This window comes from Pelobates fuscus, chromosome 7, assembly GCF_036172605.1.
Source record: "Pelobates fuscus isolate aPelFus1 chromosome 7, aPelFus1.pri, whole genome shotgun sequence".
Lineage (NCBI taxonomy): Eukaryota > Metazoa > Chordata > Amphibia > Anura > Pelobatidae > Pelobates > Pelobates fuscus.
Window position 1 is genome coordinate 113,103,424 of NC_086323.1, and position 16,198 is coordinate 113,119,621.

The following is a 16,198-nucleotide window of genomic DNA, read 5'->3' on the forward strand; positions in this document are numbered from 1 at the left end:
TTGTGGTGTGCTTGTGTGTGTATCAGTGAGCTTGTGGTATGCTCAGTGAGCTTGTGGTGTGTATCAGTGAGCTTGTAGTGTGCATGCGTATATTAGTGAGCTTGTAGTGTGCATCAGTGAGCTTGTGGTGTGCTTGTGTAAATCAGTGAGCTTGTAGTGTGCATCAGTGAGCTTGTGGTGTGCTTGTGTGTGTATCAGTGAGCTTGTGGTGTGCTTCAGTGAGCTTCTGGTGTGCATGTGTATATCAGTGAGCTTGTGGTGTGTATCAGTGAGCTTGTAGTGTGCTTGTGTATATCAGTGAGCTTCTAGTGTGCATCAGTGAGCTTGTGGTGTGCTTGTTGTGTGCTTGTGTATCAGTAAGCTTGTGTGTTTGTCAGTGAGCTTGTGGTGTGCTTGTGTGTATATACGTGAGCTTGTGGTGTGCTTGTGTGTATCAGTGAGCTTGTAGTGTGCTTGTGTATATCAGTGAGCTTGTAGTGTGCATCAGTGAGCTTGTGGTGTGCTTGTGTGTTTGTCAGTGAGCTTGTAGTGTGCTTGTGTATCAGTGAGCTTGTAGTGTGCTTGTGTGTGTATCAGTGAGCTTGTGTGTTTGTCAGTGAGCTTGTGTGTATATCTGTGAGCTTGTAGTGTGCTTGTGTGTGTATCAGTGAGCTTGTAGTGTGCATCAGTGAGCTTGTGGTGTGCGTGTGTGTATCAGTGAGCTTGTAGTGTGCTTGTGTGTATCAGTGAGCTTGTAGTGTGCATCAGTGAGCTTGTGGTGTGCGTGTGTGTATCAGTGAGCTTGTAGTGTGCTTGTGTATATCAGTGAGCTTGTAGTGTGCATCAGTGAGCTTGTGGTGTGCTTGTGTGTTTGTCAGTGAGCTTGTAGTGTGCTTGTGTATCAGTGAGCTTGTAGTGTGCTTGTGTGTGTATCAGAGAGCTTCTGTGTGTCAGTAAGCTTGTGTGGGTCAGAGCACTTCTGTGTTTGTCATTATCAAGCTTGTGTTGGTCAGAGAGGTTGTGTGTGTGGTGAGCTTGTCTGTAGTTAGGTTGTGTTTGTCACTGAGTTTGTCTCTAGTGTGCTTGAGTGAATGTCAGTGAATTTGTGTACGGCAGTAAGCTTGTCTGTAGTGAGCTTGTGCATGTGTCAGAGAGCTTTTGTGTTTATCGGTGAGCTTGTCTGTAGTGAGCTCTTTTGTGTCAGTGAGCTTTTCTGTAGTCAGTGTGTGTGTGTGTGTGTGTGTGTGTGTGTGCGCCATTGAACTAGTGTGATTTATTAATGTGGGACATTCTTTTAATATATATATTTTCTGAAATTACACAATTGACACACTGATGCTGATATTGGCATGGAGTGTTTCCCTGCTTAAAGAATTGTCCCCAAGCAGAGGCAGTCACAACGGACAGGGAGCATCCTGGAGGGTGGTGGTTATAGCACTGTAACACCCATGGATCATCTAGAGCGATGGGCTGCAGGTAAGACAAAAGTCTTCTTCAAAGTGCATACATATAAACAATACAAGCATACTATATGACACAATGAATTAGAGGGCTGAAATATTTTTTTTCCAGGGCTGCTTTCTGTTCCCAGTCCGGCCCTGTACCAGGACACAACTGGCACATAACCACTAAAGTGTGTTTGGAGTGTTCCTCTAATGTCTGACCTTCTGCTCTGTTAATTGCCTACTAGAGACTACAGCAGCATACTGTGTGTGATTAAAGTTGAATTAATAGAGAACTTCTAAAGTAAATACACACTGCTGCTGTAGATGGAGGCTGAAATCCAACACTGAACCCTATTTTGATACATCAACAAAAATGCACAGAGCGAACAAGTAGATTTAAAGGGACACTATCGGGATCCAGAACACTTTATCTCAATGAAGTGGTTTTGCTGCACTGCCCCTGGCCCCTTAATCCTGCAATGTAAAGCACTGCATTTAATAAGAAAGTGCAATGTTTACACTTCAGGGTTAAGTCCTCCTCTGGTGGATGTCAATATGACAGCCAGTAGAGACGTTTCCGCGGCACAGACAGAACGAAACTTAGTCACGTGACGCAGAAGCCCCATAAGAAAGCATTGATTCAGTGCTTTCTTATGGGGAATTTTAAATGTGTGTGCAGCATTTGCTGCGCATGTATAATAGGTCCCAAATACTCCTCTAAAAGGATCATTGGGTAGGAGAGGTCAGCAGCATCAAGGAAACCTCAGTGCTGGAAACATTTAAGTAAAAATTTGATTTGTTTAAACTTTATGAGGGTAGGAGGGAACCATAAAGGAGTACGAAAAGGAACACGATAGTGTATGAATACAGATTTGTAGTCCTAATGCTACAGTGTTCCTTTAAAAAGTAAATGGCATTCATTTTAAAACTTTGGTAGATTCATCTACAGAATAATAAAATACTACAAACATTCCAGAGCACTTTCCAGGTGTGGATGTACAGCAAATATACATTTTGATCACATGGTCAGACCATCTAGATCATTCAGTAATACAGATAGATAAATAGATGGACAGACAGGTGAGAGATTAGATAGACAGACAAGCAGACAACGTTTGTGTCTTTCACACTGTGCAATTTACAAAATTGCAATCACAATTGTCATTGCATATTGTAATATCACCCTGGTTCAGTAGGAGTTCAGATATGATAATCTCCTGGCTAAAATACTATCAAAATTCCCAACTACATTCTGTGAAGTGCACAAAAGCAATGTTAAGGGGGAAATGATGAATACTGCATCATGGAAAAAACAACAGAAGAATGATATATTCATCAAACCACAAGAAGAACAACAGCACAGATAAGAATCGAACAAACATAACTCAAATGCAGAAGATAAAAAAGTTTACAAAGATAAGAACAGAAAAACCCATCCTGCATCTGGAACCAATTGAAGAAAAAAAAAAAGAGTTTTTTTTTAATGTAAAATATTACAAGAACACAAACAAAGCAGTACATGTTACCATAACGTTTAAGAAATTACACCCCAAATTGAGACAAGAGGATTATATTATATGCCTATAAAGTGTTGCATGCTGCCTATTCTCTTTACTAGTTTATAGCGGGATAGTCATTTTAATGTTGCCTTAAGAAAAATATCCTTTTTTTTTTTTTTAAATGTCACACACTCCAGAGCCTGATGTTGGGAGGGGCACTTGTAGATTATTTAAAGAAATAATCCATGCACAATAACCACTACAGCTCTGTGTAGTGGTTATGGTGCCAGGAGTGCCGGGACCCCCTCCCAGAGTAAGTAGTCAAACCGTTTAAGAACAGTTTGACAACTTACCTGGGGTCTGCTGAGAGATGGGGCTGTAGTAGGGCATAGGAGCAGTGGTGTGTGTGAGGGGTGCAGTGTATGTGTGGGGGTGTAATGTGTGAATGTGTAGGACAATGTGTGTATGGGGGGCTGTGTATGTGTGTGTGTGGGCAGTGTGTATGGGGGGCAGTGTGTGTATGGGATGGCAGTGTATGAATGTGTGGTGAGGAGGGTAGGGGGGCTTTTTTATAATAAAAAATAAATAAAATACATTTATGTCCTCTCTTCTTACCTTTACTGAGGGAGGAGGCGGGACATTTCTCGATCCCTGGTGGTCCGAGGGGAATCCCCAGTGGTGAGAGTGAACTCTAGCCCGTAGCTCCAGAGCTAGAGTTCACTCTCGCAAGATCCGGAGCATTGCCGTGGTAACCGCTGCAACGCTCCGTGCTCGCGAGAGTAGGACATGGAGGAGCTGCGGGTCCTCTCTCCCTCCCTCCCCTGCCTCCCCTCCAGTCCGTGAAGGCACATGGCAGGGCTGGCGCTAGGACAATGCCCCCCCTGCATTAGCCGGCAGGGGAGAGCGTCGGGGGGCAATTGCCCCGTTACCACCCCCCCACCCCCCGGATTCGCCAGTGCCACAGCATCATGGTGTGTTCTGCAGAAGCAAGTGTGTTTCATACTTCCTCCTCTCAGTAAACCTTTAATAGTGTTGATTGGTTAAAGGACCAAGGAACTTTCATTCTCAGAAATGGGACTGTTCCTCTGTTAACATTAACAAAATCCCACATCCAAAAGGCTTGACCAAACTGTACTGTGTAATATTTAACAAAAAACAATATCAGCTTTGAAGAATGTTCCACACCATACTAACTGGTGCCCAGGGTTGGCACAAAGCACTGTGCTGCCAAGTATGTAATAGTTCCTCCCGCACAATTCTACTCACACTAGCACCCATCAACCGTTGAAGTCTAAAAAAAGTATGCAGGTTAAATAGTTGTAACTTTTAGATGTCCGTACATCTCAATGCCATAATTGTAATAATTAAATTTTTCAAGATAAACTAACTCACGTTGAAAGCCCCTCCAGTCTTCCATACAGCCAACCATTCCTTGCTTCTGGAACCAGCACAGTGATCATCACTCCTTTGGAGAAGGGGAGCAGGGTACTATTTCCCCCAGTGTTGTGATCTACTAACGCCTGAACTCTCTTGCCTCCTGTGTTGGATGCTGCTGCCGCCACTGCTGCTACAGCCACTTCGCCAAATGAACTAGATCGCATGCGTTGCTGCGCGTTTCCCATTGAGCCTGTAAGTGAGAGCAAGAGAGATTAAAACAAGCCACAAAGTGAAGCTTAAAGCTTATAAAACTGTCATTCAAGAAAGAGTCAGTACTAATAGGTAGAGAAAACTGGCAGTGGATATCTTAAAAATAACTAAAGAGGGTGGCGGAGCCTTACCGCCAAGCCGACAGGACTTATGGTGAACAAGCTCCTGGACTTTTGTGTGATTCCTCGGCTGTACCCTGGAATCTTGAGCCTCATTCCGCCTCACAGTGTATTGTCTGCACTGGGGACACTTTGACTAATCCGGGGAGACCACTCTGGTCCATGCCTGAGGTGTGCATCCGCGGCTTACACGCGCCTTTGCCGGGGAGTGGCAGCCGCTCTTGCCACTCAACAGCCTTCTGTCTGAACTCAACGTGCTCGTACTCTCTCCCACCCCCCTGGGCTAATAAACACAAAAAGCACTAACCTACATACAGTTCCCATGCTCTGAAGAGACTGCTCCATACACAATAGCCGAGACAACTCTACCTTGGCCGTGGAGCCTGACACAGTGCAGCTCACAACTACAAGATCATTCCAGTCGCATACTGTTGAGGCTGCATCAATCTTTGAGCAATTTTGGGCCCAACTGGAGAAGCGTATGGCAGCAACACATCCTTTACTGCCTGAAAGAGACCGGAGGAGCTGGGACACAAGCAAGCTACTAGTGCGGAGACACGCTCAAGTCCGTGTCTCACGACCTACCCGACCGCAGTGACCAAAGCCTGCTTTGAATAGAGTACCTGCTGCAAGACTGCGTTTGTGGAGGAATTCGGGAAGGACACCTCATGGCCGAAAGACAGGTACCCAACTCACCCGCTACTCACCTGGCTCTTAATCCAAGCGGAGTCGTCACCCTTCATGTAGCGCACACCCTTGGAAGTCCTAGACCTGAAGGAGAAACAACCAACTGGAGGGGGTCCAGGGGTGCCCGCACTTGTGCCTGTGGTCGCTGCCCTCCAGCTGCCTTCAAAGACCTCCCAATATCGGGAATCGGATAACTGGGGACTCCTGCTGCCTAGAGGCCTACAGCTCACAATCTGATTGCTTGCCCACCAGCTTGTTCTAATCTTTTATTTGCTTTCAACCTGTTGTCTTTAATCTTTATTTTCCTTTCAAAATGGTGGCTTTATAGAAATGGTACTTAGCCCCAGTGGTAATTTTAAAGAGTGTACAAGCTATAAGCTATTATTGACATAATTGATAATATGATACTGACATAGATAACATGTTTATTACGCATCACCCTTTATGCTGTCTTAATTGCACAAATAGAATCCTGCCTACATGTCTATTTGTCTCTACCTATATTTTACCTTGTTATCTAACACAATTTTAGGCATGTTAATCTCGCCTGTTTAACTTAAAATTATAAAATTGTGCAGCCCCACAGAATGCCATGCATGTGTTACTGCTATATACTCATTTATATCTGTTTTATCGCTGTAGTGGCATTCATTGCTTGAGTGTAAGTTTCATGCACATCAAAAAATAAAGAATATAAAAAAAAAAAACTAAAAAAAATAACTAAAATTATCAGACACAATGACAAGACATTAAATATGCAAAATGCCATAAACTGCTGCTCACCGTTTGATGGTGTTCTCTGTACACCCCTATGGCTGGAATCAAAACGTGAAGAGCCTCTCACTTCAGTCTGGTAGAGACAGGATGTCAAACAAAGAGTTAAATATCTCCGCATACAAATCTTTATGTAATAAAATGCATCTTAATAACAGTACTTAGAGTGGTGCCTCAAAATATATGTATAAAAGCGAAGCTCACTTTAAAAACATTGTGGTTAAAATATTCGTATCAAAATGTTAAGTGTCCTAGTAGCAATGCTATCAAGATGCGTGACATTTATAATGGATCATACCATGACTGAATGGGGTACAACAATGTACCTCTATTTCACAACCTGCCTCCTTAACAGCACTGGGAGGGCACACTGCACTGGAATGCAGATACCAGCTAGCTTAATATAATAATGTCACTACTCTAACATTAGTGCAAAGGTAAACCTAGAGCCATTTTGAACAGTTCTGTAATTACTTGTCCATGTATTTAAATGACCATTATAAGCACCGGAACCACTACAATGAGCTATATGGTTATGAAGCAAAGTGACAGTGGACGGTGGACGTCTACAGTCTTTCCGCTCAGCTAATGTCTTAATTGCATTTCCAGACTAGCTTGTGAAAATGTTTGTAGCAACAATAGGCTGGGAGTGCTGGGAATGTGTTATCTAAAGATTCTATGCCTATCATTGCTGCCTAAAATTGGACAGGCTAATGCAAAAGTTACTTCTGCGTTAGTTGAGGGTATATTCTGGGAGAGCTTCACACCATCAATGCATAAGCTTTTCTCTTTTGGCTTTGGGTTTGTAACTATTACTTTCATTATAAAACCAGGAAGTCACCAATACCTCCAGTAAGAAAAGTTTTAGTGGATTGGAGTGATTTCGGGGATATAAAAGGGGACCTTAGCTTCACTGCACTGATGTTGTTTCATACCGTATTGACGCATTACAGTAATATAATATAGGCACCAGAAATGTCGGCAAAGAAACAAACACAATATGCGACAAATATCTAAAAAATTATTATTTATCTATAAAGCTAGAAATCAAGTTTATGCCAGAACTGAACCCACAATCTTGTATAAAGAAGAAGTCTCTTACCATCGGGCTAGGGGTTTGTCTGTTGGGAACATACTGAGTAGGTTGTTGGCCTTGGTTTCTGCTAGCGTCAATCTGCTCCTTCCATGTAGGTACTCTGCTCTGCAACACACCCTGTGCCTGAAATACAGACCATGGTATTTTCTTAGATATTTTGCAGAGTACAAAATGTAATGGGGGTGCATAAATGAGCAAAGAACACTATGCGAACATTATTGACAAGCTACCCATTTAGTAACCAATCTCAATACAAAAACAGAAAATTATTACTGAACCTACCTGCTCAGAATACACTGATCATTCACACCTTTAAAAACCACCAGCCTAATACTGTGTAGGTTCCCTTTGTGTTGCCAAAACAGCTCTGATGTGTCGAGGCACAAGACCTCTGAACATGTCCCGTGGTCTTTGGCACCAAGACATGCACAGCAGATCCTAATGTCTGCAAGTTGCGAGGTGGGGCCTTCATGGATTAGATTTGTTGTTCCAGCACATCCCATAGATGCTCAAGTGGATTAAGATCTGGTGAATTTGGAGACACGGGCAACACCCTGAATTCTTTGTCATGTACCTCAAACCATTCCTGAACAATTTTTGCTGTGTGACAGGGTGCATTATCTTGCTGAAAGAGGCCACAGCCATCAGGGAACACCACTGCCCTGAAGGGGTGTACATGGTCTGCAACAATCCCTAGGCAGATGGTACGCGTCAAAGTAACATTCACATGAATGCCAGGACAAATGAAGCAGAACATTGTGGTCATAAAATAGAGATAGAGGTTACTGCAGTACCTAAATAGCAAAGGAAAAAAATCAAAAGTTCCTATTGTGCTGCATGCACCTCCCACTGTAGCTCCAAACAGGGTAGAGCAAATAAAAAAAAAAAACAAGGAAAAAATGAGGTTAGCGCTACAAATGGGACATGCATTAATAAAGGGAAGTACCCGAAACATCTGAATTCTATTTCTGTTCTTCCATAAACTCTGGTAAAACTGGTTGTGCACACTAATATTTTGTAGTGCTGCCCTTGTTTTTTCCTTGTTTTATGGGCCAACAGAACTTTGCCCAGAGCATAACACTTCCTCTGCCGGCCTGCCCTCTCCCTAGTGCATCCTCCAGCCATCTCATCCCCAGGTAAACAACACATACGCACTCAGCCATCCACCTGATCTAAACAAAAATGTGATTAATCAGACTAGGCAACATTCTTCCATTGCTTCATCGTCCATTTCTGAAGCTCATGTCCCTATTGAAGGCTCTTTCAGTGGTTGATAGGGGCCATCATGCTATGCCTTTCTATCATGGTCAGCATTAAGTATTTTAGTAATTTTAACTACAGTAGCTCTTGTGTGGTCGGACCAGACAAGCTATCCTGCACTCCCCACGAGCATCAATGTGCCTTGGGCGCCCATGACCCTGATGCCGGTTATTCAGTTGACCTTCTTTGCACCACTTTTGGTAGGTAATAACCACTGCATACTGGGAACACTCCACAAGACTTGTCATTTTGTAGATGCACTGACCCAAAACATTACTCAGATGTTTTCACTTGCCCATTTTCCTTCCAACACATAAAATTCAAGAACCGACTGTCACTTGCTGCCTTACATATCCTACCCCTTGACAGGTGCCATTGTAACGATATAATCAAATTTATTCACATCACTTGTCAGTGGTTTTAATATTGTGGCTGAGCAATGTATAGTGCGCACACAGGCAAAGTAAGAGTAATATAGCAAAAGAAAAAAGAGGAAGAAAAAGTATTGAAGCAGAAAGCCAGATGTAAAAGAAAAGGGGGAGAGACAATGTGGGATAATAGATGAAGAAGAAATGGGGAAGAAGAAATAAAGCATTAAGAAAGAAGGTTTCAATGCGGCCCTGGGAAATGGTAGAGTTAAAGGAACACAAATGTATTCCTGACCCTATAGTGTTAAAAACACCATCTAACCCCACTTATCACCCTAAATATAGTAAAATTGTACCATTATTTCCGTCTTTTGGTGCTGGCTCTGCCCCTGATCTGCCTCCTTGGCTGACATCATCAGAAGTGATTCTTCTCAGTCAATCACAATGCTTTCCCATAGCAATTGAATCAATGCATCCCCATGAGGAAAGTTCAGTGTCTCCATGCAGAGGGTGGAGACACTAAATGGCAGTGCTGCACTGCCACAGGAAGCACCCTTTAGCAGCCATCTGTGGAGTGGCCAGTGGAGTTATCCCTAGGCTGCAATATAAACACTGCCTTTTCTCTGAAAATACAGTGTTTACTGCAAAAAACCTGAAGAGATTGATTTTACTCACCAGAACAAATGCAATAAGCTGTAGTTGTTCTAGTAACTATAGTGTCCCTTTATGGTGAACAGACCTATAGGTAAGTAAGAAGGAATTAATAAGATATGTTTGATGTAGGAAGCCATGATTTGCTCCATATTCAGAATGTACTGTCGTCCTACAGTAAGGAGTCAAACATGTTTTTCTCTCAGATGTCTCATTCCCTAATACAATTAACAATCATTGTTGAAAATTAAAATTTTTGTGATCATTTATTTTACTCAGCATTACTGACTTGCCCTCCCTCCTTTAATGGGTAAATTTAACCAAAACAGACAGTAATAAACTTGCCTGAAATACAGCGCCGGGTGAAGCCCACCATGTTGGTTTCCATGCCTCTTCTGACACCGCAACTCCTCGCATGGTCCAATCAAATCAAATGCTTCTCATTGAGAAGCATTTGATCAGATCATTTAACTGGCAAGAGACCATGTGCGCACTCTGAGCTGGTAAGAGGAGGGAGTGAGGGTGAACAGGGGAGGAGATATTTTTAAAAAATGAGGAAGTGGGGTCATCAAGGAGGCATTCAATGAAATGGGAGGAAAAAGAGATCAAAGCAATCCCTGACTACATACATTTTTTTGCACAGAATTGATATTAAGCCAAAGTCAAGTGGGTCACGGGTGCAACTAGCCCCTGGCACACTACTTCAAATACATCTGGATGTGCAGTGTTTCAAGCAGAAAGGCTTCTCATACTCCTACCACCACGACTGGTTCTAAAAGCAGAAGCCTCAAGCTGTCATATTAAGAATCGGATCATCTGTCTTTTAGAGCCACAATTAATATGGAAGTATACCATTTATTGTCAGGAGAAGTTGTTGGAGTCTTGAACTATTAACAAATGGAACTTTTGTAACTTTGAAGTTTGCACAGGCATCTGAAGTAAAGAGTGCCAAGTCTAAAATTTAGAATTCAAATGCAGAGTCAGGCCCCTAACCATTACTAAAATATGAATAAGATGCACTTAACACCCTTTCAAGGGCGAGGGGAGGCAAACCTTTCTACCTTGAAATCTATTATATTCAAAACTGGAGAGCCACCTACTCACAGATCATGATGGCCACAAGTTTCATCATTCCATTACTTTTATTTTACCTTTATTTTGTCTTCTCCTATTAATATAGAGAAATGTGTGGATTGTGTATGTGTATAACATTTCTTTGATTCTCAAATGTGTGGGAGAAGTATAGTTTATGGGAAATTATTTTATTCAAATACATCCACCATCTGTATTTTTATAAGAATCTACTTACAAATGGTAAAAGCTAAATGTTAAGACTTTGACCTTTAATGAACACTAAAGTGTCAGAAATAGAAACAGAGAGTGGAGACATTGAATGTAGGTGCTGCATACTGTGCAACACTGGACTAGGAAAGACCTCTAGTGACCGTCTGAGTGACTGCCATTTGGGGTGTTACTAGGCAGCAATGTAAAAACAGTTTTTTCTCGGAAAAGGCAGCATTTACATTGAAAAGCAGGGAACCACTGTGTGGGCACGACAAACCTTAGAAAAACTCTCTCATGTGGATATCAGAAGCTAGTCAGGTCCCAAGCACACTCACTACACAGGATAAAAGCGGCATGGCATCTAGAGTTGGGGCTAACAATTCCAGACGACACATGGGAGGCCGCATACTCGGCGCACAAGGGGCTCACAGCATGCAATACGCATCTGGAACTACAACGTAAAATAATGTACCGTTGGTATCTAGTGCCGGATAGACTACATAAGATGTGGCCCAACAGTAGTAACAAATGCTGGAGGTGTGGGAGTGAGGCGGGAACGATGTTACACATTTGGTGGTCGTGCACCATACTTAAAACATTCTGGAAGGAGGTAGCCAAACTACTACGTAAAGTATTACCATCTCCACGGTTAGACACCCCACAAAAAATAGAATTGGGTACTCCATGCTCCTAGATAAAGGCAAGGGAAACCACTAACACCACACATTCATAAATGAACACCCAATTGCAACCAGGTAATGGGCGCTTATGTGATATTCTGTAAAACGCTGTAGAAAAAATGGGTTCCGGGCACTGATGACCCCCAGTCGGCAGTGAACAGTGTAGACAAGTGTGAAATGTACCCAGCCGCATATGTATAATTGTGAATATCTATAACCTGTCTTTCCCCTACCCACTCACCCTTTTATTTCTGTACCCTACCTTCCCCATTGTTAATTACCTCTAAAAAAAGTAAATAAACTTTAAATTATAAAAAAAAAAAAGAAAAGCAGGGAACAAGAGAACATTGAAAAGCCTGTAGGGACAAGTTATCGACACCAGAACCTTTACATTAAGCTGTAGTGGTTTTGGTGACTATAGTGTCCCTTTAAACACCTATGTAAAGCAATCTGATTTTAGAAATAAGTAGGTATAGATTTTGGAGCAATGTAGATCCTTGTCGACTTTTAATGCTTTTTGTAATAGTATACATGCATACAAGACTCTATATATGTAATCAGTGTCAATGTGGACCACTTACCCGGTTGTGATATTGGAAGAAGGAACTACACAACAACCATTGCCGCTCAGCAAGGAAACGGTACCTACGCTTCTCCTCCAGTTCTGCTGCTCGCTGGCTCTCTTTGACAAAAGATAGCATGTCCGAATGCAACATGCTTACATTCTCCTATTCAATAGAGTACAAAGGGGAAAGTCAAGACACAAGCCAGTACAGTTTGAGAAACAGTTCAGCAAAGTTAGAGCAAATCGGAAATGAGAGACAGTACAAACAAGTAAACCTGACGTAGGCAGACAGGTATAAAGATAAGACATTACGCAAAACATGCAACAAAGGATAATATACAAAATGTTAATGAGATATTTCAACAGTTCATTACCGCAAGCTCACCTTCATTTCTCTCCAGTTGCGATCTTTCTGTCTCTCCATTCGCCAGGCCTCTGTCATACACTTATCAAGAGTGGCTGCTCTTTGGCGATACTCCATCTCATAACGAGTCTGGCTGTCCTGTTGGTGATTATTATTTATTATTATTTGGACAATCTGCCATTTTGTTTTGTAAATTATACGTAAAGGTAACAGATACAAAATTCAAACCAAGCTTAGAAAAAAAAAAAAAAAGAAGTTAATATAATGATATCATTAAGAATAGACTTGTGAAGAACGAAGGAATTAAAGAAAAGAAACATAATCGAAAAAGCACAAAGGTGAGTTGTGGTGATTAGTAGGAGGACATTCCAATCTAAATGAAGGGCGGCGCAGCAAAAAAAGTCTCTAATAATTATCATAAAAAGTGGCCACTGGCACAGGATAAGGAAAAAAATATGAACAACAGAAAATATAAGAAATATAACATGGTCTTAGGGGTTGTCTTTCAAGTTATAGTATATACCTGTATTGGTTTATAACTGAAGAAAGTCAAATGACAATTTCAAACCATTAAGTTTATAACCGAAACAGGGGGAACCATAAAAGTATGGACAGCCATCTTGTGGAAGTCAGAGACATGTTATAACCATCAAGAAATTTAAAGCAATTTCACAGCGCCAGGTATGGTACCAACACTGCCTCCTCGTGGAGTGGCCACATGATAATGATAGCCTTGTACGTATATCGAAACAAATTCTAAGTCATTTCATATGAACAAAAGGATAACGACAAAGACGTTCCACTGACTTCTCACACACCAGATCCAAACATTATCGAACCATTATAGCATATGATGGGGTCTAGAGTGGATTTATTTATGACTTCATTATTCCTCAATAAACTGGAGGATCTGCATCTTGAAGAACGTTGTTAATATCCAACTAAACACTTCAGCATTCATAATGGCATTCCAAGAACATTTGAGGCTGTTCTAACTACAAAATATAAGTCCACGGCTTTAATGCGAATATATGAATATATTGTTTTTGTTTCTGTTATTTTGGCCACCCACTATATATACATACATGTATAAACTGCACATCCAGTTTGGTGTTCTTGTCCATTTGTTGAATTATCTCTCCATGCAATGTCTGAAACTAGATAAACACATAAATATGACATTGTTATTTATCTATCTATAGCCATTCCATTGTCACAAGATGTACTTGGTGCAAAGAGTTAATTAAAAAGTTAATTATACTTCGCATCACATTCTATATTTTCAGCTTCACTTCTTATATTTTAAACGAGAATGTTGATGATTGTGCAATTCCACTTCCCAGTTCTTGCAGGTGTATTACACATTATCTTTATGTCATGAATGTAACGGACTAAAGAAAGGAAGTGGACATTAAAGGGGAACTATCACTTCCTGTGATGAGAGAGAGTGTGTGTGTGTTTTCTAAAAATTAAATTAAATGTGGAGATCTACAGCAGTATGCACCTCTGACATCACCTTGGCTCCGGGTCAATTATATTATAAGTTCGGCTGTTTGGACATGGACATCAGCTTAGAGAGAGGAAGATTCCCCTTTAAGTCCCTCTAGAAATCTGTTCAAGTCTTTATTTGAAATACATGTGAAACTACCCTATATTCTCCAACTCCCAATTCTTTTATTTGAAATAAATGTGAAACGACCCTATATTCTCCAATCTCCAATTCTTTTATTTAAATTTTAGCCTCTACCTGTACCATACAAGCCTACCCAGTGTAAGTTACAAATACCTTTCCTAGGAAAGTAGCTTTGTTCATGAAAAATACAATTAAAAAACCATGTAGCTACTTAATACAAACTACCTGTCAGCTGCTATTAGCTTACCATGTAGTCTCCTTCATTTTTTTTATTTTTAATGAATGAATGTTCTCTTAACCATATAAGCCATAAACCAGCAGGACGAGTGTTTAGTGATCTTTTAGAAACCAATAGATTTTCTTAACCACTTGATGTTCTTGGATTCTTTAGAAATGCCATTTTTAATGTCTGATATCGATAAAAGGGTTTCATTTTCCGCCTGAAGAATTCCTTTAAAACAAGTTTGTCCAAAGGGTGTATCCCCAGTTAAACATCATGGGCCACTGGTGCTTTCAAACAATCTATATCCCATGGTACCTTAATTCTATACCATGTATTTATTAATAATATATCTGCTATACTGCCACGTCACACACTCCGCACCCTGGGAGAGAGCATGTGCTGAATAATTCATAATAATGTCTGGGCTTCCAGCTCCTGTATTTCCTAGTGCAGGGATGGCCTATAAAAAGGAACCCCAATGTTTGACAACTACAACTCCCAGTATGCTTTGCCATATGAAAGGGAAGCAACCATGTGAGTTGTAATTACTTGGGATTCTTTTTAATAGGCCATCCCTGCACTAGAGAAGACAAATGCTGAAAGCCCAGACATATTATTAATTATTCAGCACATCCTCCCTCCCAGCATGCTGTTTAACTTGCACATTTATACACTGACTTAATGGGGCATTACAAGCACACTGAGCACTCCACACAAGTGAAGATTCCCCCGCACCCTAAACCCTGTCCACTGGGTATGTCATAATTAGGACGTTCACTCCACATTATCCACCCAACATATTCATACTGCATAAGCACACATTGTGTCTTCACACCATTCAATAGGAGGCTGTGAGCACTGGGGTAACCACTGACCCTCTCAGTACCGCTGAACTGACACAGATAGCTCGAGTTCATTTGACTGCAGAGGTTTAACATATCCAAATTTCCCTACACCTCTTATTGCATGAAATGAGTACCGTGCTCATGCCAGACAAATATTCCCAACGCTATCATGCTATAAACATGGTGGTGCTTGGATTGTCCCTTAAAGTATATTATCTATTTAAAAAATGGCATGGTATCACATTGAATGAAAGTATGCTTTATCCAAAAGATAATCGTATCCAAATCTATAGTTATCACTTTATTGTCAAAAGTATTTATTTGGCTTTAATTACTACCTGTTTCTATGATTTATATGACATGGCCATGCTGGCTTGTAATTGCGTAGATATAAAAACTACAAATATAACAGATGGTTTAATACATCTAAACTTGTGAAACAGCAACTGGGACTTTTTTCCTTATTTATATAAAACCTGTGTCCAGAGGAAGCATTTGAAGTGATAGTGAATTGAGAGTGATTAGCATTAGTTTTTTTATTACACTATGCGATGATCGGCATTGCATTACATGGCCGGGGGCCCTTCACACCTGGATGGGGGTGCTGTATAAAAATGTGTTTAATATTAATAACATGATATGGCTGGGGGGCACCCTATATTATTTTATAAATCATCACAAATCACAGTGCTCGTCTCACCCCCTCTCCACCCAGGTATACAGCCCACCCAGCCATATAGTTTTATGCCAAGTAAATTATAATAAAAAAAAATCCATTTGTTAAAAATTAAAACAATAATAAGTTAAACTATAACAATCTGTATTTACATTTAGTACCTACTGTATACTGCCAGTAATATGTACAATATATGTACACTGTAACAACAAAAAAATATTTAGTTTTTCACAAAGATTTTAATGGTATCTTTATTTCACTTTTTACATTATTTTAAAATTTCTTATTAAAATTAAATGATAGCCTTATAGTTGTGGGTGGGCCCCTTCTGCCAACCAATATTTTTAGACCCATTTCGCCACTGCATGGAGACGTTTTTGACATTTGTGTGCCAAATGTGTTA

General features: G+C 40.8%; 1 protein-coding gene across 1 annotated transcript in view; it reads right to left on the bottom strand.

The window, feature by feature from the left end:
• Nucleotides 1–16,198, bottom strand: part of BAIAP2L2 (BAR/IMD domain containing adaptor protein 2 like 2) — a 49,851-nt gene that overhangs the window by 18,042 nt on the left and 15,611 nt on the right. The window contains exons 5-10 of the mRNA XM_063427434.1: nt 13,504–13,575; nt 12,440–12,556; nt 12,071–12,217; nt 7,253–7,369; nt 6,160–6,226; nt 4,316–4,550 (exon numbers count right to left, since the gene is read on the bottom strand). Of these exons, the coding sequence (XP_063283504.1) occupies nt 4,316–4,550; nt 6,160–6,226; nt 7,253–7,369; nt 12,071–12,217; nt 12,440–12,556; nt 13,504–13,575 (755 nt within the window). The remainder of the gene's footprint in view (nt 1–4,315; nt 4,551–6,159; nt 6,227–7,252; nt 7,370–12,070; nt 12,218–12,439; nt 12,557–13,503; nt 13,576–16,198) is intronic.